Raw genomic sequence first — 24,100 nt, forward strand, 5'->3', positions numbered from 1 at the left:
TTTGGTGAACACAAAAAAACCTAGGCAAGCATTTAAAGCACATAACCAATAACTCAAGAACTTAGGGTCACCCAACTTTGCCTCTTCGCTAGAGAATCGGCGAGAAGAAAGAGAGACAAATTCTTGTTGCAGTATCTAGTGGGGAATGAGAAGGAGTCTTGGTCTACAAGCCAAAACAAGCAGCTCATAATTTGAGTGTCATAGAGCTTGAGGCTTAGAAAGATTAGACCTTAGTCTGTGCCCAATTGGTTAGAGGGTGATCTTAGTCTCTACTTGTGCAAGCCATAAAGTTCTAGGAGAAAGCTAGCCCGACACCAGTGAACCTCAACTTCTCCACCCGCTTCTCCATGGTAGAAGGTCAATGACAAGGGTGAATTAGTCAATATAAAACTAGATTGTTCTATATCCTAAGTTGAACTAAACACCATTAAGACTTTATTTTATTCTTCATAACCTTGGTTATATGATTACTAGATAATCATATTATCAAGATTCTACATATGATAACTTGAACCAAACACATTTTAAAAGTTAAGTCATATCAAGAACTTAAAAATCGAATGGTATGAGAAACCCAATAAGTCAAGTTGCACGGGGAACTCAAAAGACCGAGCTATATGTAGAACTCGATAGATTGAGTTGAATGAGGAATTTGAGAATCCAAATTGGGTTGAGAACTCATGCGAGGCTTCAAGTCCTATTTTACATAAATCATGTCGATTTAACCTATTGACTAGAATGAGATTGTTATCTCAAGTTTTCAATTCCTTTTCTTAATTCACAGATTGATCGTTGAAATACATAATTATTTTAAAGATGTTTATCGCCATAAGAAAGTATTATTCAAGATAAACTACCCAAAAAATAGTTTATTATCATTTTGATTGGTAATATATTGTTCAAAAATCAATTTATGTGAACAACAAAGAAAAGTTAATCAACTCCCTCAATTTATTCACAAAAAAGGAGGGAAAAGGAAATGATTCCGGTCCAACCCTACCCATCCATTCATTTTCCTAAGCGCGAAATCAAGTTTGATCTCGAATATTAGCCATAGAAACTTTGATATCGAAATGCCCAAACACCTCTGTGATTGTGCAAGCTTGCATCACATTCTTTAGCCTTTTGTATAGATTCCCACTCCAACTCTGTGGGAAGAACACAGTGCCATAGATCTGCCCCTCACACCACTCTACAGTACACACATAAAGCACTTCTTCCATATTTATCGCAGCAACTTGTATTCCATCGCTATCGCCTTTCCTGCATGATACCTAGAGAATCAAATTGAGAAATAGTACACAAGTTGTCACACTAGGAAGTTGTATGGCTCCAAACTAAGCTACGTAATTGCATAAAAGATGTGGACATGTCCTCATGAATGTGGTGTATGGATAAAACACTTTAGGGAACAAATAAGAGGATCATAGTTCGAATGATATTCTAGAGGTCAGCTTCGAAATGTGCATAAGTTGGGCTCCGGACTTACCCGATAGGCAAATTAGGAGGGAAGACTATTTGCCTCCAGATTAATCGGGCAAAGCTTGGATAGTTGGATTATCAAAAAAAAAAAATCTAGAGGTCAACTTCCAAATGTGAATAAGTTGTTGTCTACCTCTAAGATTAATGGGACGAGCTTAGATACCTAGATTATAAAAATAAAAATAAAGTTGAAAGATGTGGGCAGCCTTAGTTTCAATAGCCATTATTATTGCGCGCTGAGCAAAACATGAGTTGGACTACATAGGTAATTTTTGCCTCAATATGCCAATGGTGTGATGCTATTTCTCAAGAATAGAATTGATAAATAGTACACAAGTAGTTGCGCTAAGAAGTTCTATGGCTCCAAACTAAGCTACATAATTGTACCTCGAGAATAAGAGGCACAGATGAAGGTTCATGAAAGATGTGGGCAGCCTTGGTTCCCCAAGGAATAGGGCATTGCTTCCTTCTCCACAAACTTATCATTTATTCACTCAGCTTCGAGATACGATAGCAACCTTCTATTCAGTGCAACTGTTCATGTGTCCTTTATGTCTCAATCCTGCAAATTATGACCAAAATGTAGCAGTTAGCTCAACTTATTCATTATGTACATTTACCAGCATTGATTATGTGCATCGCCATCATTTGTTAGACAGGCTTTGTATCCTGAAGAATTCTGAACTAAACGGTGAAACATTCAAATCTGATTTTTCATAAGAAGATGCAGCTATTGAATGTAATAGCTAAGGAACCATTGGCTGGGCAGCTTGTCATAGCGAGTGTTAGGCAGCTATTACATAGGGGCCTAACCCCTTTTATACATCAATTTGCAAATGCCTACTAAAGATATATAATTACAAAAACTCAACAATTTTTTTGTATATATATACTAAAGGAAGTATAGTGGCTCCTCCTTTTCTACTTTTCATAGATGTGATATAAATGACTAACATATCTGAGAAATTTCATTTCACTCGACTGACTAGACTTTACTAGTTATGGAGGAATGTTTGCTTCCCATCCAATGTCTATAAAAGGCAGACTCTAGCTTGAGAAGAAAGCATCTCCTCCGCAAACCACTCACTTCAACAAGGGGTGTACAATTTCTTTCAAGCTTAATTCTACAGGTAATAACTCTGTTTACAGATCCTTATGTAGTTCATGGTATAGTAACAACATTTTGTGAGCAGATTGAATTTATTGAATCATATCCACTCTTGCAAAATACAGGTACTAATGGAGGCTAAAGTGCTTATGCCACCAAAAATTCAACAAACCTTCCAAAGTATGGATGAAGTATATGATCTGATTTCGAGATCAAGGCCAGTGCAGGACTATAATGACGGCATACGAAAAGCAAGGAGTGCTGATTCAATCATGGGTAAATTGCCAAATGATGGGCATTTTCCCTGGTTCAGCTCAAGGATGAACGGAAGCTTCGTTAGGAAGGTGAGTTCAGAGAGATCAGATTTGACTGCTGATGGTGGAAATACTGCACAAAACTTGTTAGTCACTGTTGCAGCGATCGATAACGGCACAAGAAGCACAGGAAAAAGCGAGCATGTGGTTAACTATAGAACTATCTTGTCATCACCTGAAAAACAAGAGAATGCAACACATGGTAAAACTTGCCTGCTGAAGTAATATTATGATTAATTGATTATGAAGCTCTATAACCATATTTGTCAACAATGCTATCTAGTACCACTTGATTCTAGCAATAGCAGCAGAAACAGCAGACTTGCCTCAGTGTAGAGACAACTCAACTAACCAAATGATACTGTTAGTTTCTTCATGCTCAACTTTTGAAGTAGGAAGAATTTCAAATGCATGTATTATTTCAATTGATGATAGAATGATGCAAATTTCAAGCAAGCTTTGATTAATCTATATAAAAAAAATACATCTACTGACAAACATTTATACTAAAGATGGGGAAGTGGCATGGCAGGGTTCATGGATGGCAACAAAGACAAAGAATCAGCATTGTGGATGAAAATCAAGAAAGAGCCTAGCTTCCCTATATATCTCAAGGTACCGTAACAATCAGACATATTCCCTAAATGATAAACCATCTCAAGCTATTAGGTTTGACCACCCACTTCATACAGTTTTCAGATGTGGGATACAAGGTCAGAAGAGTAAATGAAAGGCCTAGTCCAGTTTCAAATTCGATGGAGTATGTTCTTCAAGGAGTTACAGGGTCAGTGGAACCTGGTGAGATTTTAGCTCTTATGGGGCCATCAGGAGGTGGTAAAACAACTCTGCTTAATATCCTGAGTGGAAGAATAAAAATTAAGAGTGACAGCGGAAGCATAACTTATAACGACCAACCATACAGTAAAGCACTCAAGCAAAGGTATCAAACTCCATGCATAAACTATCCAATCTCTGTTATAGACTTATTTCTATAGACAATGATTTAATCTTCTTCCCTACTACTTGGTGCACTTAAAGAGAATACTTGGTGGTGAGCAGGATAGGATTCGTGCTGCAAGATGATGTAGTCTTTACCAGCCTAACAGTGAGAGAGACCTTGACTTATGCTGCTCTTCTTAGACTTCCCAAAACATTAACTAAACAGCAGAAGGAAGAAAGGGTCATGAATGTCATCTTTGATCTAGGACTTGAAAGGTAACCACTTGAGCCTCAACACATTATCACTACAATGAAAATTTTGAGGTTTACCTAAAAATTTTCTTTTGGATGATAACTCATTGACGAGCATAGTTTTGATATATGCCAAGCCATCCCTCATCATGCTAGCTGCTACTAACAGCTATATGATCCACTACAGGTGCCAAGATATGATAGTAGGTGGAGCTAGTGCAAGAGGAATTTCAGGTGGCGAAAGGAAGAGAGTTTGTATCGGGAGTGAAATCCTGCTTGATCCATCACTTCTTTTTTTAGATGAACCAACATCTGGTCTTGATTCAACTACAGCAATTAGGATAATTCAGATGCTGCTCAACATTGCCCATGTATGTTATATACTTATATTAACAACTCACCTCCATATTTGCAAATTATCATTGTGGTTCATGCAGGCAGGAAAATCTGTGGTTATTACTATACACCAGCCTTCCAGTAAAATATTCAATATGTTTGATAAGTTAATTCTCTTGGGCAAAGGCAGTTCCTTGTATTTTGGAAAAGCATCAGAAGCAATGATATATTTCTCCTCAATTGGTTGTCGCCCTCTCATACCAATGAACCCAGCCGAGTTTCTGATAGATCTAGCCAATGGGAACATCAATGACAAATCAATACCTATGGAACTGGAACTTAAATCCTTAAATGGGAGTCAACAAATCAAATGCCATGAAGACAGCCCTTCTCCAATAGACATTCATGAAGTATGTAGAAAAGCAAAGTATGTGCTCACTTTTAAACTTTTTTACTCTCATGCTATTAATTATTTCTTTCCACTATGCTTTGGTAGTATCTTCTGGGAGTTTATGAAACCAGAGTTGCGGATGTAGAAAAGCAGAAGCTTCTTGCACCAGCTCCATTTGACAGGAGGTGGATAGTGCAAGGAGGAACCAGCTCAAATGACTTAAGGGTTAATTGGTTGGAGCAGTGCCACATTCTTTTCTGCAGGGGTCTAAAAGAAAGGCGCCGTGAATACTTGAACTGCATCCAGGTCACTCAAGTCATAACAACCGCAACAATTATTGGGTCACTCTGGTGGGATTCTGATGCTTCTTCACCAAAAAAACTACAAGATCAGGTGGGTGTTTGCACAAAATATTCTGTCTTTGATAAACAAAGATCAGTTTCGAGTTTCTAACTTTTGACAGTAAAACCCACAGGTAGGATTGCTGTTCTTCATGTCTGTATTTTGGGGTCACTTCCCAGTTTTTGCTGCTATTTTCACATTTCCTAAAGAACGAGCTATGCTATCTAAAGAGAGATCAGTGGACATGTACAAACTCAGTGCATACTTCATTGCTAGAACCATGAGTGATCTACCTTTGGATCTCATCCTACCAACAGTCTTCTTGCTCATTGTCTATTTCATGGCAGGATTGAGATCCGACTTTGTGGCATTTCTAAATAGTATGCTAACTATATTTTTGACCATTGTGGCTGCCCAGGTAACTCATTCACTACTGTTATATTACAAAATATAAGTTAAGAGATACGAAATTATTGTATCATTGTTGTATAATAGAGAATTCTTACACCATACAAATAGAACTATCTTGATCAGGGCAGATAAATCATAAATCTTAATAACCTAATAGCTTGTATATATGGGACTACATAATTTTATGAGAATTCATCAAGAATATTCACTCACCGAGCAGTAGCAATGACTGTAGGGTACCCATAAGAAAGGAGTATAATGATTCATGGCTAAGTTTTATTTTGATAGGGTTTGGGACTGGCCGTAGGTGCATCTCTGATGGACGTCAAGAAAGCTACGACATTAGCTTCTGTCATCATTATTACTTTCATATTAGCTGGAGGTTACTTCATAGAGGTAACTCATTTGTAGAAGCTCCTAACTGATCATGTAGCATAACTTTATTAAATAAACTTTGCTTGTCCCTGCAGAAGACCCCATTCTTCATGGAATGGATCCGCTATTTGTCTCTCAACTACCATGCCTATCGTTTGCTCCTTAAGGCACAGTATCGATGCACAAACAAGAGCCACAACAGCTATGATCCTTGCGAGTCACCTTACATAAAAGGATTCAGACTTGACAATGGAGGGATGGAAGTGGGAGCTTTGATAGCTATGGCATTTGGGTACAGAATATTAGCTTATCTTTTCCTAAAGAAGACAATAGTCCAAAGTTCCTAAGGCTAAAACCATGAACAAGAATTGAGCTTCATCAGAACTTCAGCTACTTTATGCTTTCTACATAACATTGTAGTAAGTAATGAGAAGTTTGCTCAACACATATCAGACTTAGAATTGTATGATGATGCAAAGAAATATCTATGGTAGATCACCAAATTAAAGTAAATAATAATAATAATAATAATAATAATAATAATAATAATAATAATAATAATATTATTATTATTATTATTAAAACCTGAAAAAATTTTGAAATATCTAAATCACTTACTGTAATTTTAAAATTATCAAATCATTACTCAATTTTATTTTTATCCTCAATTCGAGCAATGGAAATGTTTTTACTATAATAAATAGTAAATTTAATTGATTGTTCTAATGATCAATTAAAAGCTTTTTAAAAAATATTAAAAAGTCTTGTATAATTAAAAATATGTTATTCGCATGGTAACATATTCAATTGATACTAGTGTGATCGTGCACACGTGTTGCTGTGTAATATATAAATTATTTGGGTTTTTGAAAATCCGAATTGCTTGGATTTTCTAGTGTCACCCTTATGAACCAAGTACTAATTATTTGGGTAAGATTCGTCAAACCCATGCAATAGTGACGCTAGAGAATCCTAGCAATAAACTACTATAACGGGCTTCCTTATGAAAAAAATTATTTTAATATAATATTATACTTGTTTTAATTAAAAAAAAAACTAAGAAAAGTATATTTTTTAACATCGTCGGCCTAAAATATTTATAGAAGTTTCTTTGATTATAGTGTTGTCAATTCTAAGATATGGGACTAAAGAGAACTATATTTTTTTATATAAAACAACCAGAGAAAATTAATGATGAGAAAAATTCATATAATACGTTGTAGCTGAGTCTCGAACTCTAGATCACTGATTGTTTCGCTTATGGAATTACTAATAAACCTTGGAATTATTTTTAGTGTGAATAGAAAAAAAGGACATTAACGTAAATGCATTTTAGGCTTCACCAAAGTTAATTAGTAAAGAGGGGAGATTTTTAATAAAATAGTAAGATTTGAATATATAGATATAATCATAATAATCATATGAAGACAAAAGACTTAATTTTATATTATTTTAACCTTTCTAAATTTATCAATCGATTTTGATTAAAATCAATTGAAAAAGTTAGAGAGTTTAGAATGATCTTAGCTCTAGTAGAAGTTATAATCTTTGACGCAAGATATTAGCTTTCTAGTTAAAAGTAGGGATTTTTTAGTGTTTTGTTTTAGGATTCGCCCCTCCTCTTTGTTTCCTTCACGGTTCGTCGTGTTTTCTACTCCAAATGTGCAGTTTTGAGGCAGCACACTTCGCAATATTCTTCTCATTCTGTGGCAGGTGAAATCCCATTGCAGATTTCTCTTGGTCCAGATGAAAATGCTAGGCTGATAACATCTGTTGCTCTTAGTAACATTGGTCTTCAGGCATCTTGATAACTGATATTTGCGCTTCTGAACCAAGGGTCAAACCCCAAAAGTTTGTTCCTACAAAAGCTTGCTTTCGATGAATATAATAAGATCTCTGCAAAAGCTTTGTGTCATGTTTATATGGTTTGATGATGTGTCTACAATTATGCTGACGTAAAATGATTACGATAGCCATTTAATGGTTGTATTAGACGGTAAAGTGAGATTTCACCGAAATTGTTTGAAGAGATAGATCGATGAGGCACTGTTGGAAGGTGGAATTGACATCGCAGTTCATTCAATATTGAAGGATGTTCCTACTTATCTTCCACAAGACACCATCTTGCCCTGCAACCTTCCCCGAGAAGACGCAAGGGATGCATTCATTTCCTTATCTGCAAGTTCTCTGTCGGAATTACCTGCTGGAAGTGTTGTTGGAACAGCTTCCCTCGGGCGACAGTCTCAAATCTTATACAGATTATAGGTATTGTAAGGATCCCATTTTGCTCCAGATAAAAAGCTCTTTTTGCAAACATAGAGCTCGGTAAATCTCTAGGTTTTCGTCTTCCTTCATTAGTGCTCTTGAGAATTAGCTAAATTTAAATATACTAAATTAAATTCAATTTATCTATTGATATGACCTGAGCAAATAATTTTACGTTGCCAACAGGGGTTGATTTCTGCCAAGTGCTAAATGTAGACGAGTGACCGCTTGAGCATGCAAGCAGACAGCCGAGCAGACTGAGCGACCGGTCGGGCGAGTGGATGATCGGGCGAGTAAGAAGCAGGACGAGCAACGAGGCCAACCGAGTGAGCGGCCGGACGGGCAAGTCACAAACTAAGTGACCGAGGGCCGAGCGAACAAGCAAACGAGCGACCGAACGAGCAAGCAAATGAGAGGCCGAGTGAACTGATCGAGCGAGCTAAGGCCGAACGGACGTGCAGCCGAGCGAAGAAGGGGCGAGCGAGCTACGGCTGGATGGGCGTGCAGCCGAGCGAAGAAGAGGTTGGGCGAGTTGAGGCCGAACGGGTGTGCAGCCGAGAGAAGAAGGGGCCAAGCAAGCTGCGGCCGGATGGGCGTGCAGTCGAGTGAAGAAGAGGTCAGGTGAGCAGAGGTCGAATGGGCATGCAGCCGAGCGAAGAAGAGGTCGAGCGAGTAGAGGGCCAAGCGAATGCAGAGGCCGACCGAGTTAGCAGCCCAGCAAACGTAGAATTCGAGTGGGCGGATGGACCAAGGCCTGGGAGGGTCGCAGTTTCCTTGAAACAGATTCACCCTCACCTCTAGCTGTGCTTCGAGGTTTTCTCGGGTCCTCTGTTTCCTAGGATACAACGGTGAATCGTGATTCCCCACTAAGCACTAATGGTCACGACGAACTGAGAGGTACCCGACTGCTATCACGGGCAATACACTCCGCCTAGCAAGAGATGCACGATAGAAGAGAAGAGGAACGTAGGTGAGAGCTTCAACTTTTTGAGCATGTAACCTTTTACCTGTGGTCGCACCTCCTTATGTAGGAGCTTAGACTAATGAGCAACGTTAATTATCATTTAATGATCATTATTTGTCAGCTGCGAAACGTCAACGTTTTACTCGGCTGCATTAATCTTTAATTTAATGCATCTGTTACACCCTTAAATAAGCAGCAAAAAGTTTTATGTAGTAAAATATTGGTTGTTCCACTTGGACAAATTTTGCCCAGACCGATCCGACATTCAGCGGGTGCAGGTCATGCTCGCATACGAGTTAACATGGTTCAGTGCAATCCGGGCCCTAGATTTGCACCCCCTGCGCACCCACGCGTGAGAGAAAGTCTCTATGCATTTATTTACATCATCAATGCATGTAAATCAATATAAATCAACCAATATGCCTTGAAGCTCCCAATGTGGGATTAAAGTCTTATTCACGATGAAGCTTCATGTCTCTTCCACCTCTTCTCCATTCACATATATCCAATAATCCCCCACATGAATGGAGATAGGGTATGTGATAGTATTCAGCAGTTGAGTCTAGTATAGGACATGTAGATTTTACCCTTTGAACCTTCCCTTGTGAAGATCTGTTAGCTTACTGACTGATAGTAGACGCAATGTCCTTGAACTGTTTTGTCGTCTATGTAAGCATTGCCATATTTCACCGAAGACTCTCCCTAATAAAACTTAGTTCTCATGAGTGTGTTCATTTTTGGCCATGATCATGTCTGGTTCTATGAGAAGTTCTAAGAATTGTGCCTCCAATTCTCTTCGAAGTGACCCCCACTTCTTTCTCACATAGGTGATCTCTTAAGAGTATTCTACATTACTCTTCTTGGATCATTAAAAGTGTTGGATTGTAGAGTTCGCTAGAGGGGGAGGGGGGTGAATAGCGATCGTTAAGAATTCAAAAATCGATTCGAGTATGCAGCGGAAAGCGGAAATAAAGACAATGCTACTAACACAACCAATTTTACTTGATTTGGAGCTTTCGTCGACTCCTACTCCAAGACCTGTACTCATCGAGTGCTTTCGTTGGGCAATCACTAATAACTCATAAAAATGATTACAAATATGAGTACAGGAATTATTAAAATAATACCGACAACAGAAACAGAAGATTAAATCGTAGGTTGTTGGAGAAGCCTCGCGGCGTCACAGGAGCAGTGCACAACAGAGCAGTCGTAGCAGAAGTTGTGTAACACCCCTAGAAAGCCTAGATAAGAAAGTAAGGATAATGAGAGTACGAATGAAAAGAAGGTGTAAATATTCTAAGTTAAATATTAAGATGAATTTAGATGATTAAAACTTTATGAAAGAAAAATAAAGTTGAGAATATAAATCATCTATGCATGATTTAAAATGTATGGAATTAATATGGACAAAAGGAAGAAATATGAGATAATATATATATGTATGAAATATTTATGCATAATGCATAATATAGTAATATACGAATTATTATGTACAAAAGAAAATAAAATGTTAGAAGAGAGATTGAACCTTGGATCTCTTGTAAGGAACATGTATAGGATACCAAAGGGGATAGGAGAATTATTGATAAGGAGAGAAAGGATTAAGTAGTTAAGAATAAGAAAGGATTCTTTCTACTTAAAAGGAAAAGGAAGTAAAAAGAAATAAAAATATACATAAACAAGTTTTGATCCTTGGTTCTCTTGTGGATGCATGCATGTGTTAACCAAGTGGGATAGGAGAGGATATTGTAAGAGGAGAGATAGGAATTTTAATTAAAGGAGAGAAAAGAGAGAAATTAAGGGAAAGAAAAGAGAGAACTCAAAAGGCATTTCTCTAGAATATTCTTGTCATTTAAGGGGAGAAATGAATAGGGATGATGAATCAAGTCAAGTTTCCTCCCCTCATTTTAGTATAAATAGGCATGGAGGGGTAACTTCAACTTCATCCCCCACTCATTCTCCTCCTCTCCTCCCTTTTGTGCCGAGACTCACCTCTCGCTCTCTTCTTCTTCTTGTTGCCGAGCAACACAAGAGGAAGAACCTCTTCTTCCTCTTCACTCTCTCCCTCTTTCTCTCTTGTTGTTGCCGAGCAACACAAGAGGAAAGAGAAGCCTCTTCTTCCTCCTCCTCTCCACCAAAAGACCTAGCCACTCCTCTCCTCCATTGGTGCCGAGCAAAGCAAGCAAGGAAGAAAGGTCCAAGCAAGTTCTCAACTCTAGGAAACTTAAGCGAAGGAGGTAAGCTTCCCCTCACCTGTGGTACAAGGCTTTTTATATATTTTTCAGATTTTATGAGGATTTTAAAACCTAGAAACAAGTCTGAGAAAATTCAGTTAAGAAGAGCTTTCGAAATCTAGTGAGGTGTAACTAAGTCTACACTACATGATAGATTTTCTATGCCATGGAAAAAGGATCTTCTTCATGTTTTTACACTTATATGATGCTTGATCAAAGGAGTACTTAACCCTAGAATTTCGGCCAAAAATAATTTTAAGAGGCTAGGGAAATTATTGTTTTACCCAACTAGTACGAGGTTCTCCCTATGAAATGTTAAGGATCATGTATTTGTTTTCTTGTTAAGGATCATGTATTTGTTTTATATGCCATGATATGTGATAGCATAGGAAATGCTATACATAATGAGAAAAGAATGAAATTTATGTTATGTATATGTCATGATATGTGATAGCATAGGAAATGCTATACATAATGAGAAAAGAATGAAATTTATGTTATGTATATGTCATGATATGTGATAGCATAGGAAATGCTATACATAATGAGAAAAGAATGAAATTTATGTTATGTATATGCTATGATATGTGTTAGCATAGGAAATGCTATACATAATGAGAAAAGAATGAAATTTATGTTATGTAAATGCCATGATATGTGATAGCATAGGAAATGCTATACATAATGAAAAGAAATGAAAAATGAAATGCATGAAAGATTTGTTAGGGATATGATATGATAGTTATGCATGATAAATTATTTTGTATGGTTTGTACCAAGGGTGGGCTCAGTAAACGCCCGGGGTCGATGGAATAAGACTCGGGCCTCTTGTGAATGCCCTAGGTCGATGGAGTAAGACTCGGACCTAGTATGTATGTATGGTAGGGTTCAAGACTTGCTACCTTGGACCTACTTAAGAAGCGCGCGCATTATGTATGTGGTACAAACCGGGATCCCCTCTAATGATGATATGAATTTCAAGTACTTATAAGTATAAGCTTTCAAATTCATGATGCATTGCCTACATATGTGCTTGAATTATCTGATGATATAATGTCATGATATGAATATGATACCCTTGTATGTCGTATGCTTATGATACTACGCATGATATTAATATACGATGATTTTCGGTTTTAGTGAGTAGGAAAGGAACTTACTGAGCCATGAGTGCTCACAGCTTACTTTCCTTGTACCGCAGATAAAGAAGCTGGATGAGCTAGAGGAGCAACAGGAGGAGCAGATAGTGATGTGTGTGGTGGTGGCTCGGCAAAGTACGATCCGGACAAATTAATATGATTAGTTATAGAATCAACATATGCACATTTAATCTGTGATATCATGTTATAAAATGAATGTTTAAAAAGAAAAATTTTTGTTCTTCCGCTGCCATAGTATAACTGAAGCATGTACGAACGTAGCGCCGCCCTAGGGTAACAAGGGTGGGCGTTACAAGTTGTTGTCCAAAGCTCTGGTGGAAGGCTTCTTTTATACGAGTGTTCCGTGTTAGAATCGGTTGAGCTAGAGGGGGGGGGGGTGAATGGCTCACTTCTTTTGCTGACCAACTTTGTTTTGCACAGCGGAAATCTGAAGGCAATGCTAACACCGGTATTTACTTGGTATCCACCTCCTCAAGGAGGTGACTAGTCCAAGGATCCACACTACTCACACTCTTTCACTATCAAAAACCCTCCTTCTCAGAATCACACCGAAGGTGGAGAAACCTTAACAGAAATACAACTCTCCCTTCTCTTCAAAGTAAATATTACAAACACTACAAAGAAGAAGAAGAGAAGGATTACAAGCTTTAACCGGCTTCTTCTTTGCAGGTGAGACTTCAGTACGTAGTGGAGAGGAGCTTGAACCTTTTTCTTTGAATCTTGATCACTTGAGAGCTTTCAAAAGACTTGGAAAGCAATGGAACAACAATATGATTTTCGTTGTGTATTTGTTTTCCAGTTTCTTCCCGTGTTTTAAACGTTGAGAAAACTAGCCGTTTCTCACGCCGCTGTCGACGTGGATCGATTGAGGTTATATCCTAATCGATTCACAAGTATCCGTTGGAAGCCATCGCGTCAAGATCAACGGTGCAGATTCTTTTATTTGACTTGGTTCGATTGGGGCAGCGTTTGAATCGATTCAGCCACTTGCTCATGAAATCGCAGCTTCGTGAATCGATCGGCCGATCGATTCAATACCTTGAATCGATCGGCTGATCGACTCAATACCTTGAATCGATCGGCTGATCGATTCAGAACGATTCTGTGCTTCGCACAGAATGTTCATGGATCGATCGGCCGATCGATTCAATCCCTTGAATCGATCGGCTGATCGATTCAGAACGATTCTGTACTTCACACAGAATGTTCACAGATCGATCGGCTGATCGATCCAGACGCATTTTGTGCTGCGCAGAACCTTACCAATCGATCAGCCAATCGATTTCCTTACCTTCAATCGATCGGCTGATCGATTCAGAGGCAATCTGCCGCACAGCTATGTCTGAATCGATTTACCAGTCGATCTCTCACAGTGAGGCTATCACACACATAATCTTGTGACTTGCAGGAGCTTCTCTTGCCAAGAATCCGGTCCCTGACCTTCTTGGACTTCTCTTGCCTTGCATCTGGTCTTCTGACCCGCAAGAACTCTTTTTGCCAAGAATCCAGTCCTCGACCTTCTTGGACTTCCCTTGCATCTGGTCTTCTGACCTGCAAGAAACTCCTCCTGCAAACTCACAATGCATGTTAGTTCTACCGTATTAACCTAAACTTAAATAATTGTCAACACATTGAAACTTCCAGGGCATGATTGCACCAACACTCCGGGCTCCCGGATCCCTTCCGGGCGCTTGGACTATGACGTAGGCCCAGCCAACTAGCACGCTCCACGTTTGCGTCGAGATAGAATTTTGCATTCCGAGCGCCCGGATCCCTTCCGGGCGTCCAGACCATCATTTTCCAGCAAATCCTTTTCCTGCAAGAAAATGATAGTTCGAGGTAAATACATATTATACTACCCTGTAAAATAAAGTGTTAGCACAATTATAATCAAATAGAGTAGTAATTATATTTCGTCTCACCGAGACCAGAATCTAGTCACGATTTCAACTTAGATTCCCAAATTGGTTCTAAGTTGGATCGATGCCTAAGTTCCCTAACTGGGAACACGTCCTCACCAAGTCACTCCCCTCCAGTGACTTATCTTAACTTACCTGCCAGACATCCGGTCAGCTCGTCGACCTGTCTGGACTTCATACCAGTTATCCGGTCGGCCCGTCGATCTAGCTGGCCTTTGTGCCAGCTATCTGGTCGGTCCGTCGACCTAGCTGGACTTCACACCAGCTATTTGGTCGGCCCGTCGACCGAGCTGGATTTCTCCTGCACACTCAGTTAAAGTGTTATATCACAACAAACCTAACTTAACCTACTTTGTCATTTATCAAAACCTGAGTTAGACTGTTAGTGCTAACCGCACCAACAATCTCCCCTTTTTTGATGCAATGATAACCTGGGTTAAGTTAGTGAAAAATATGCAAAAAGTAAGCAATGACATCTAACCCTCTCCCTTTGACATTCATTATAAAAATATAGAAAAGATAAGAATAATCAGCTAAAAAAAATCAATATAGATTGCTAACTGAATTCAGAGTGACTTGGGGGAGCTTAATGTAGAAAACAAGTTAAAAGAAAATTTTGGAAAAGTCGCTAAAGTAATTGTAAAAAAAAAATATAAGCTTTAAACTTTTATATTAGAAATAATTTTCAACATCTACTAACGTTTTCTAATTTTCAAAATAGCCAAATTTTGGAAGATAACTTTTGAACACATATTCAAAAATCTACTACCTTTTCATAATTATCAAAATAGCTTAGTTTTTAAGTTAACTTAAAAAAATATTTTCAAAAATAATTTTTGTAAAGTATTAAGGCAAAACCTACTAATTTTGTAAGTTAACTTATTTTTGTAAGTTAAAGTAATTTTCAAAACAACTTTCAAAAATAATTTTGCAAAATTAAAGTAATTTTCAGAATAATTTTTAAAAATAAGTTTGTAAAATTAAAGTAATTTTAAAATAATTTTACTAAAGTATTTTCAAGAAAATAAAAAACACTTTTCAAAAATAATTTTGTAAAATATTTTCAAAGAAGAGAAAATAATTTTGTTACAAATAGTTTTACTAAGTATGAAAATAATTTGAAGTAATCCTCCCCCTAAACCTGACATTAAAATAGAACAAAAAATCTTTAACTATTTAACCATTAGTTACTTACTGACTATCAGAAGATAACAGTTTTCACTTGGTTAGTCAGGTTAAGTTAATTGTATTTAGTTAGTGTTTAACTAAGCTGAAGTACTTAACTTGATTACTATTTGTCTGATATTTAATCCCCAGAGGCGCAGCGGAACTAGGAGCAAGATGGATGCGACAGCTAGACCCGGTGGCGGTGGCCAAATATGGCAGCAGCTTGGGATGACAACACACGGAGGACAACTAGAGATAAAAGCCATAATAGTTGAAAATTAGATTTTCTATTTATTGCTTTTATATTGTGCTGTGTGTGCATGTTAGTATACATGACTAGTAGGCTAGCATAGTTAAAATTCCTCATTTATAAATAACTAAGTGGGAGAGGGATTTTTAAATAAATCCCATGGTCTCCATTACTGGTTTGTAAGTGATGCAAACAAGCTTGCGCGTTGGCTCTGAGTGCCTTCCTCCATAACGGATGAGCTTGTTTATGGATCACTAGAACAGACTTCCATTTTTGGATGACTATAGGAAGTTAATTAAGAGCGTGTGATCTTCCCCAACGGAAGGGGCATAATCTTATTAATGGACTTAGTGTCAAGTAATGGTATACACTTAGACACATCTAATAGTATCCTCCCCAGAGTCACTGCTATTATTTGTGTGACCAAATGAAACCAACTATTAATTTGTCATAAAACTAGGTTGACAAGATAATAAAATTAAAGGGTTAAAACCCCTCTTACAAATGATTGATTTTGTATACGTCCACACTAACGTGACATACAAAATTAACGGTGTTTGAGATAATTTTATTTGTCATAAAGATACGTTGACAAGATAGTTAATGGGTAAAACCCTCCTTTTACAAATGTTGAATTTGTATACGTCCACACTAACGTGGCATGCAAAATTCACGGTGTTTGAGGTGTTGGTAAATTTAAATAATATTGTTTGAGGAATCAATGTTATTTTAAATTCAAAGAGTTTTGACCAAATATTTGATCAAAGACATATCAACTATTAATTTTATTCGTCATAAAGTAAAGTTGACGAGATAATAAAATTAATGAATAAAATCTCCTCTTCGATTTTGTATACACAAAATTCATGGAGATTTTAAGGAGTTGATCTTGACCAAATGTTTTTGTGATTCTTAGGATGTTTGTCAATCCCTAGTAGTCATACTATAGAAAAGACTTAGTAGTCCCAATTGTAATGATTGGAAATAGGACTTGGACATTAAGGTAGACTATCTTCTTAGAACTAAGAACAATTTAGGTGTATTTAATTCATTAGTTGAAACATGTCTAGTGGTGTTATCTACCAGAACCTGGAGTGTAGATACAAGATGTCATTAATCATGTCTGCAATTCATTGCAGGGTTCCAGGAAACCCGAACTAAATGAAAGGTAAATCACCGTCCACATGGGCACTACTGTAAAAGTGGTAACTGTTGCAGTAGGAGATGTTTATCCTTTGATAAGAATAAAATATGGATTTTAAGTAATTGTCTTTACGTACCAAGTTTAGAAAGAACCTGATTTCAGTTTCTAAACTATTATAGATATTATGTCTATTTTGATAACAAAGTTGTTATCAAGAAAAATAGGAAAGTTATCTATTCGGTATGATGGTTGACAATTTATAATCCAATAACTCCCACGATGCAACAAATGGAAATTAGTAACACATCTTCTAATTTTAAGAGAAAGCAACCTTCGGAAATGAACCAATTATATCTTTGGCATCTAAAGCTAGGTTATACTTGAGTAGGATTCATTGGTAGCTGATGAACTTTTGGGTTCATTGGTAGTGGAAATCTTTCCAACCTGCGAGTCTTACTTGGAAGGAAAATAACCAAGAAGCTTTTAAGTCCAAGGGGTATGGAGTCAAAGATATGTTGAAATCGGTTCATTCTGATTTGTGTGATCCTATGACTATCCAGACAAGAGGTAGTATTGAATATTTTGTCTAATTTATAGACAACTATTCAAGATACAAATAAATTTACTTAATGTACCGCAAGACTAAGTACTTTGATTAGTTCAAAGAGTACAAGGTTGATGCGGAGGAATAAAGTACAAAGTCACTATGGAAGATCGTAGTGGCAAGTACCTCTTGAGAGATTTTAGGAGTCACTTATCAGAAGTTGGATTTCAATCCTAACTAACTGCATCTGGTACACCCCAACAGAATGGTGTAGTAGAAAGAAGGAAAAGAACTCTTATGGAATAATTAGATAGATGATGAGTTATTAAGAAAATTACCAAATTTGTTTTAAGGATAAACTCTGAAAATGAAAGTGAACATAGTGCCTTCCAAGTCATAACTCTCTACTCATATAGAATTGCTGAATAGGCGTAAGCCTATTTTGAAGCATATTCGGATTCAGGTAATCCAGCATATATGTTAAAGAGAGATAATGATAAGTTGGATAGGAGTTCACTTGTTTGTAAGTTATCCTAGATAAACAAAAGTAGGTTTATAGTCTTAAAAATCAGAAGGTCATTGATAACATCAATGACTGATTTTTAGAAAAGGACTATATAATGAACCACGTGCTCATAAGTAAATTTGTTCTTAAGAAAATAATAAAAGACATGTCTAATCTAGTACCAACTGTACAAGATGAGATACCACAAGAAAACTGCAACACGTATCACAAATGATACACAATTGCAGAAAATGCCTTGTCGTAGTGGGAGGGTTGTTAAGCAACCTTAAAAGATTCATGTTTTGGGAGAGTTTTTGAACTCGATCCCTGAAGGACATGAACCTGATCTCCGGACATATGACGAAGTACTCCAAGATAAATATGAAGCATCTTGGCAAAGAGTAATGAATAATAGAATTAGAATATATGTATTCTAATAAAATCTGGAAGCTTGTAGAACCACCAAGTGGTGTAAAAGCCTTTGGGTGTAAAAGGTCTATAATAGAAAAAGAGAGATAAACAGGAAGGTAGAAACCTTCAAAGCAAGGCTTGATGAAAAAGGAAACCTTTTTCACTGGTAGCCATGCTTAAGTCTATCCAGATTCTTTTATCTATTTGGCAAGTGGATGTCAAGACAGCATTCCTTAATGGAAGTCTTGAAGAAAGCGTCCATATAAAGCAACCAGAAGGGTTCATTGCAAAGTGCTAAGAGCATCTTGTGTGCAAGCTCAATCAGTTTATGGACTGATACAAAGCTTCAAGGTCTTGGAACATCCAGTTTATCAAAGTAATCCACACCTATGGATTTATTGAGTAAACGGATAAAGTTTTGTGTATACAAAAGATGTGATGGAAACGTGGTGGTATTTCTTGTACTATATGTAGATAACATTTTTGGTAGTTGGAAACAATATCAAAATGTTGTCAGAAGTAGGGGTATGGTTGTCCAAATAATTCGATATAAAGGACTTGGGAGAATGTATATATTTTTAAGATCAAAGTAATAAGGGATCACAAGAAAAAATATATTTATTCCAAGCTTGATACATCGGAAAAATCCTTGCTCGTTTTAAGCATGCAAAACTCTTCAAAAGGTTTCTTACCTTTTAAGCATGGAGTGTCTTTATCTAAAGAGATGTCTCCGATGACATTAAAGGAGATTGAGGACATGTAGGCAGTTCTTTATGCTTCGGCAGTTAGACAACCTAATGTATGCTATGCACGAGATCTGAAATTTGTTTTGCCAAGGGCATAGTTAGCAGATATCAAAGTAACCCTTGACAAGGACATTGGACTGCAGTAAAGCATATATTAAAGTACCTTAGAGGCGCTAGAGATTATATGCTAGCTTACAAGGCAGTTAATTTGGTCCTAGTGGGTTGCATGGATTTTGGCTTCCAATCGGATAGGGATAATAATAAGTCAACCTCGGGGTTTTGTGATTACTTTAGGAGGTATAGTCATAACTATGGAAGAGTGATAAGCATAGGTGTTTTTCTGGACTCCACCATAGAAGCTTAGTATATGGAAAGCCTCTGAGGTAGCCATAAAAGCTGAATGACTCAATAACCTCAAGATAGACTTAGATATGATTTCTGATTTGTCCAAAGATTGTTACAATTTAATGTAATAATGTTGGTGCAGTATCAAACTCGAAGAAACCATAAGTCTATAAGGCAAGTAAACACAATAGAGCGCAAGTACCACCCAATACGAGAAATCGTATAAATGAGGAGAAGTTGTTGCTGCCTAGATTGCATCAGGTGATGACCTATAGATCTTTTCACTAAGGTCCTTAAGGCAAGAGCTTTTGATGGGCATGTTGAAGGGTTGGGAATCAGATGTATGGCAGCAGATATGGCAGCTTAGTCTTTTAGTATAAGTGGGAGATTGTTAGAGTGTATACTAAAAGCCTAGCTTTTGGTATAAACATTAATCTAGAAATAAGAATCGCATTGGTCAAATGTCTACATTTATGATAAATGTAGTTGCTCAATTAATTTATATTGTAGATAACATGGTGTGTGGTGTCACATACAGAAGATCATGTTATCGGTTCCTTATAAATTATAAACAGTAGCTCACGACCAAGATGGAAAGGAACAAACCATTGGAAGGTCGTAGTGTAATTAGGTATTAGTTTATCTTAACTATATAATTACACTAGTACACTTAGAGTGTATTGAGTAGGACCATTTGAGGTCGTTCCTTTTATACTGACTTTATAAAAGAATAAAGACCTCAGTTTTTATGGAAGTGTGTGCTCTTAATCCTAATATAATAACAAGCACATATATTTGATATTTATTTCTTTAATTTATCAATGGGTGAGATTTAGTTCGATAAATCAATAAACCCGATAAGTTGGGAAATGGTATCACTTATAGTGTGTGTTGTTGATTATAGAAGGAAACTGTGTCCTAGAGATACTAGGTTGATAATGTCCTCAAGAGGAGCTCATAAGGATTGTCATGTTAAACCCTGCAGGTGGACTTAGTCCGACATGATAATAAGGTTGAGTGGTACTACTCTTGGACTTAGATATTAATTAAATGAGTTGTCAGTAACTCACTTAATTAGTGGACATTCGATATCTTAAACACAGGGAGACTAACACGCTCATAATAAGAAGGAGCCCAAAATGTAATTTGGGATTGGTGGTAATTCAATAATAGTTCTTTAGTGGAATGAATTATTATTGATGAAATTAAGTTGTGTGTTCGGGGCGAGCACGGGATGCTTAATTTCATCGGGAGACCAAAACCAATTCCTCCTCTCGGTCCCTATCGTAGCCTCTAGTATATAGAGATTTATACCCACCGCATACCCACCTTCTTACCCATCCAATGGGGCCGGCCAAGCTAGCTTGGAACCCAAGCTAGGGCCGGCCAAGCTAGGGCCGGCCAAGACCAAGTGGATGAGCCATGTAGGTGGCCGGCCAAAGCTTGGGTCCCAAGCTTAGGTGGCCGGCCACTAGAATATTAAAAAGGATTTTTTCTTATGTGGATATCATGATTTTAAAAGAGAGTTTAAAAATTAAAAATTTTCTTTTATAGCTTTCTACAAAAGATTAAGAGAAGAGATTAATCTCTTTCCTTATTTGTAGTTTAAAAGGATGGTTTTAATTTTTGGTAAAAACTTTTCTTATTTGTAAATCATCTACATGTTTAAAAGAGAGTTTAAAATTTGAAATCTTTCCTTATTTGTTGATTAAAGGAGGATTTTAAATTTTAAGAAAACTTTCTTTTTAACCATGTTCATGATTTAAAAGAAAGTTTAAAAATTAATAATTCTCTTTTATTAGTTTCTACAAAAGATTGAGAAAAGATTTGATATCTTTCCTTATTTGTAGATTAAAAGAGATTTTAATTTTTAGAGATAACTTTCTTTTTATCCACATGTTTAAAAGAAAGATTTTAATTTATTAAATTTCCTTTTTATAAACCAATCATGAAGGGATTAAATTATTGAAGAAATTTTATAAATTTCGAGACAAATTAGGAAGTTTTAATTAAAACTCTCCTTGTTTAACTAGTGGCCGGCCATGTAAATTGAGAAAAGGAAAATTATTTTTAATTAAATAAATTTTTTCTTTTTCATGGAAAAAGAATTAAGGAAGTTTTTAATTAAATTTCCTTATTTGCCAAGACCAAGGATTATAAAAGAGGGGGTAGAGAAGGCTTCAGGTGAACAATCTCTATTATTTCTCTCCCTCTTTTCCTTGGTGTTGTGGCCGGCCAACCTCTCTTCCTCTCTTCCTCTTGGTGGTGGCCGAACCTTCTCTATTTGCTTGGAGCTCTTGTGGTGGCCGGATACTACTTGGAGAAGAAGAAGAAGAAGGAGAGAAAGCTTGTATCCCTTGGAGCTTGGTTGGTGGAAAAAGATCTTCATCTTTTGGAAGCATTGTGCTTGGCCGAAACTTGAAGAAAGGAGAAGAAGGTGCTTTGGTGGATTCTCATCTCGGAAGATCGTTGCCCACACAACGTCCGAGGTTAGAAGAGGAATACGGTAGAAGATCAAGAGGTCTTTCTAAAAGGTATAACTAGTATTTTTTCTTTCCGCATCATACTAGTTATTTTTGGAAATAATACCAAATACAAGAGGCTTACGATTCTAGTATTTCGAATATGTTTTTCGAAGTTGTGTTCTTTTGTTTTTATTTTTCCTTGTGATTTGATTGTTCTTTTCGGTTAACCTAAAGTTATTTTAGGAAATTAAATATTAGATTTCCATAAAAGGTTTTGTCTAGTCGGTGGTGGTTGCTCCCATATCCAAGAAGGCCATGTGCCTCGCCACGTCAGTACTGGGAACCAATTATGGAAATTAATATTTAATGGAATTAATAACTTAAGGTGATTTGGGTCGAACGTGTTAAGTTCCGCGGGAGATCCAAGTCAAAACCTAAAAGAACAAATAGATTAAGTTTTGGATCAAACGTGTTAAGTTCCGCAGGCGATCCAAAATTTAATTTAAAAGAACACATGGTAGCTAGGAAAAGGTTCAGACCTTTGTACAAAATTTTTGTACAGTGGAACCTCTAGGCTTTCTGAGTAGCAACCAACACTAATATCTATCTCTAATCTATGACATAGGACATATAGTAAGAATGAGTGAAAATGATGCATCATCGTGATGTCCCGAGTGGTCAACAACAAAATTCAAGAGACTAAAACTCTATAAAGGGCATAGTCCTAAACTCTAAGGGAGACTGACCTGAATAGGGAAACTGTAGGTACTCACTCTTCCCTAAAAAAATACGAGTAAATCGTATCAAGTGTGATGTGTGAATAAGGATCACCAAATGGTGAATCCCTAGGGGGATAACATTGAAAAGTGCATGCAGATGGACGTAAACCTAGAAATGTACGGATGACAGCAGGGGATAGCATGATATCAATACCTGCTACCCTAGTGGTGTATATAACGTCATCTACTCTAACTAAGTTATTGTATAGTTCATCACATAAACCTATGTTAACTGAACTGGTACAATAAACCGGATGATGCAAGTTGTAGTAGTCGATGACTTCTATAGCAGGAATGCATGAACGCATAAAGAATTATCTATCTAAACACCTGGTCCATATAGGACTGTAGATAGTACTAGCAAACCTAATCCTAAGCATCTCAGTAGGAAATCTAGGGTCAATACTAGCGGTAGAGGGCCCAGCACCAAGTCTAGAACGTTTCCTAATTTATCAAAGAAAACTAAATTAAGCTTAAAATACTAAAACAAAATAAGTTAAAACTTAGGAAGGGAAATAGAATTTACTGAGGCATCGTTACTAGAAATAATAGAACTGATGACCTCAGTTGTTCCATAGCAGCATAATAACCGGAGGAAGAAAAGAAAATTTTAAAATTTGATTTCTTCTGTGTTAAAGCCTGGTGAAGGCCTTTGCAAAAGAGAAAAAGAAAGTGCATCTATTGGGGGCACCCCTGCCGCCCCTTATATAGGGCGATTCGGGCACCCGGACAGGGTCTGGGCGCCTGGAGCAGAGCGAGGCGGGGCGCTCGGTGTAAGATACGGTAAAATTAAATAATAAGTGTTATTGGAGAAATAATCTTATTAGATTTTTTAGAAATTATTTTGTATTTAAACGGAGTTTGTATGAACCGTTTAAGGGGATAAAACTGTTAAGCTTAGAGAAAGCTTATTCGGAATACCCATTTTAGTTGGGAATTGATTGAAATATGAACTTGGGGTTTGATTTATTTAACCTAAGTATAAGTTACCGTGCCAAATTATTGGCCGAAGCTTTCTCCCTTTCTCCTTCACCCTTGCACCGACCCCCTCAACTCCTTGCGCTGCCGCTCAATACCGTGCGACTCGTCGTCACCAGCCCTCTCCGACAACAAACAAGACATCGTCATTTACCGCCTCCTCTCCCTTCTCCCTCACTATGGTCGCATCATTGTCGCTACCCCGTGCCCTAGATCTCTTCCTTCCGCTCCGATCGACGTTGACCACCTGAACCCTGATTCGGCTGCCAACTCT

At 37.2% G+C, this 24,100-nt stretch overlaps 1 protein-coding gene and 1 pseudogene across 1 annotated transcript; both read left to right on the top strand.

Moving 5' to 3' along the window:
- Positions 1-2,570: 2,570 nt before the first annotated feature.
- LOC122024776 (ABC transporter G family member 22-like) lies at positions 2,571-6,389 on the top strand. The gene is made up of 11 exons (XM_042583472.1): positions 2,571-2,612; positions 2,716-3,106; positions 3,437-3,519; positions 3,597-3,844; positions 3,964-4,119; positions 4,283-4,466; positions 4,533-4,841; positions 4,928-5,215; positions 5,298-5,582; positions 5,864-5,971; positions 6,046-6,389. The coding sequence occupies exons 2-11, from the start codon at positions 2,722-2,724 to the stop codon at positions 6,295-6,297; spliced, it is 2,298 nt and encodes a 765-aa protein (XP_042439406.1). The 5' UTR covers positions 2,571-2,612; positions 2,716-2,721; the 3' UTR covers positions 6,298-6,389.
- Positions 6,390-6,741: 352 nt separating this feature from the next.
- The window catches only part of LOC122022994, a 29,198-nt pseudogene continuing 11,839 nt past the window's right edge, over positions 6,742-24,100 (top strand).

This window comes from Zingiber officinale, chromosome 9B (assembly GCF_018446385.1).
Source record: "Zingiber officinale cultivar Zhangliang chromosome 9B, Zo_v1.1, whole genome shotgun sequence".
NCBI classification, from domain to species: Eukaryota; Viridiplantae; Streptophyta; class Magnoliopsida; order Zingiberales; family Zingiberaceae; genus Zingiber; species Zingiber officinale.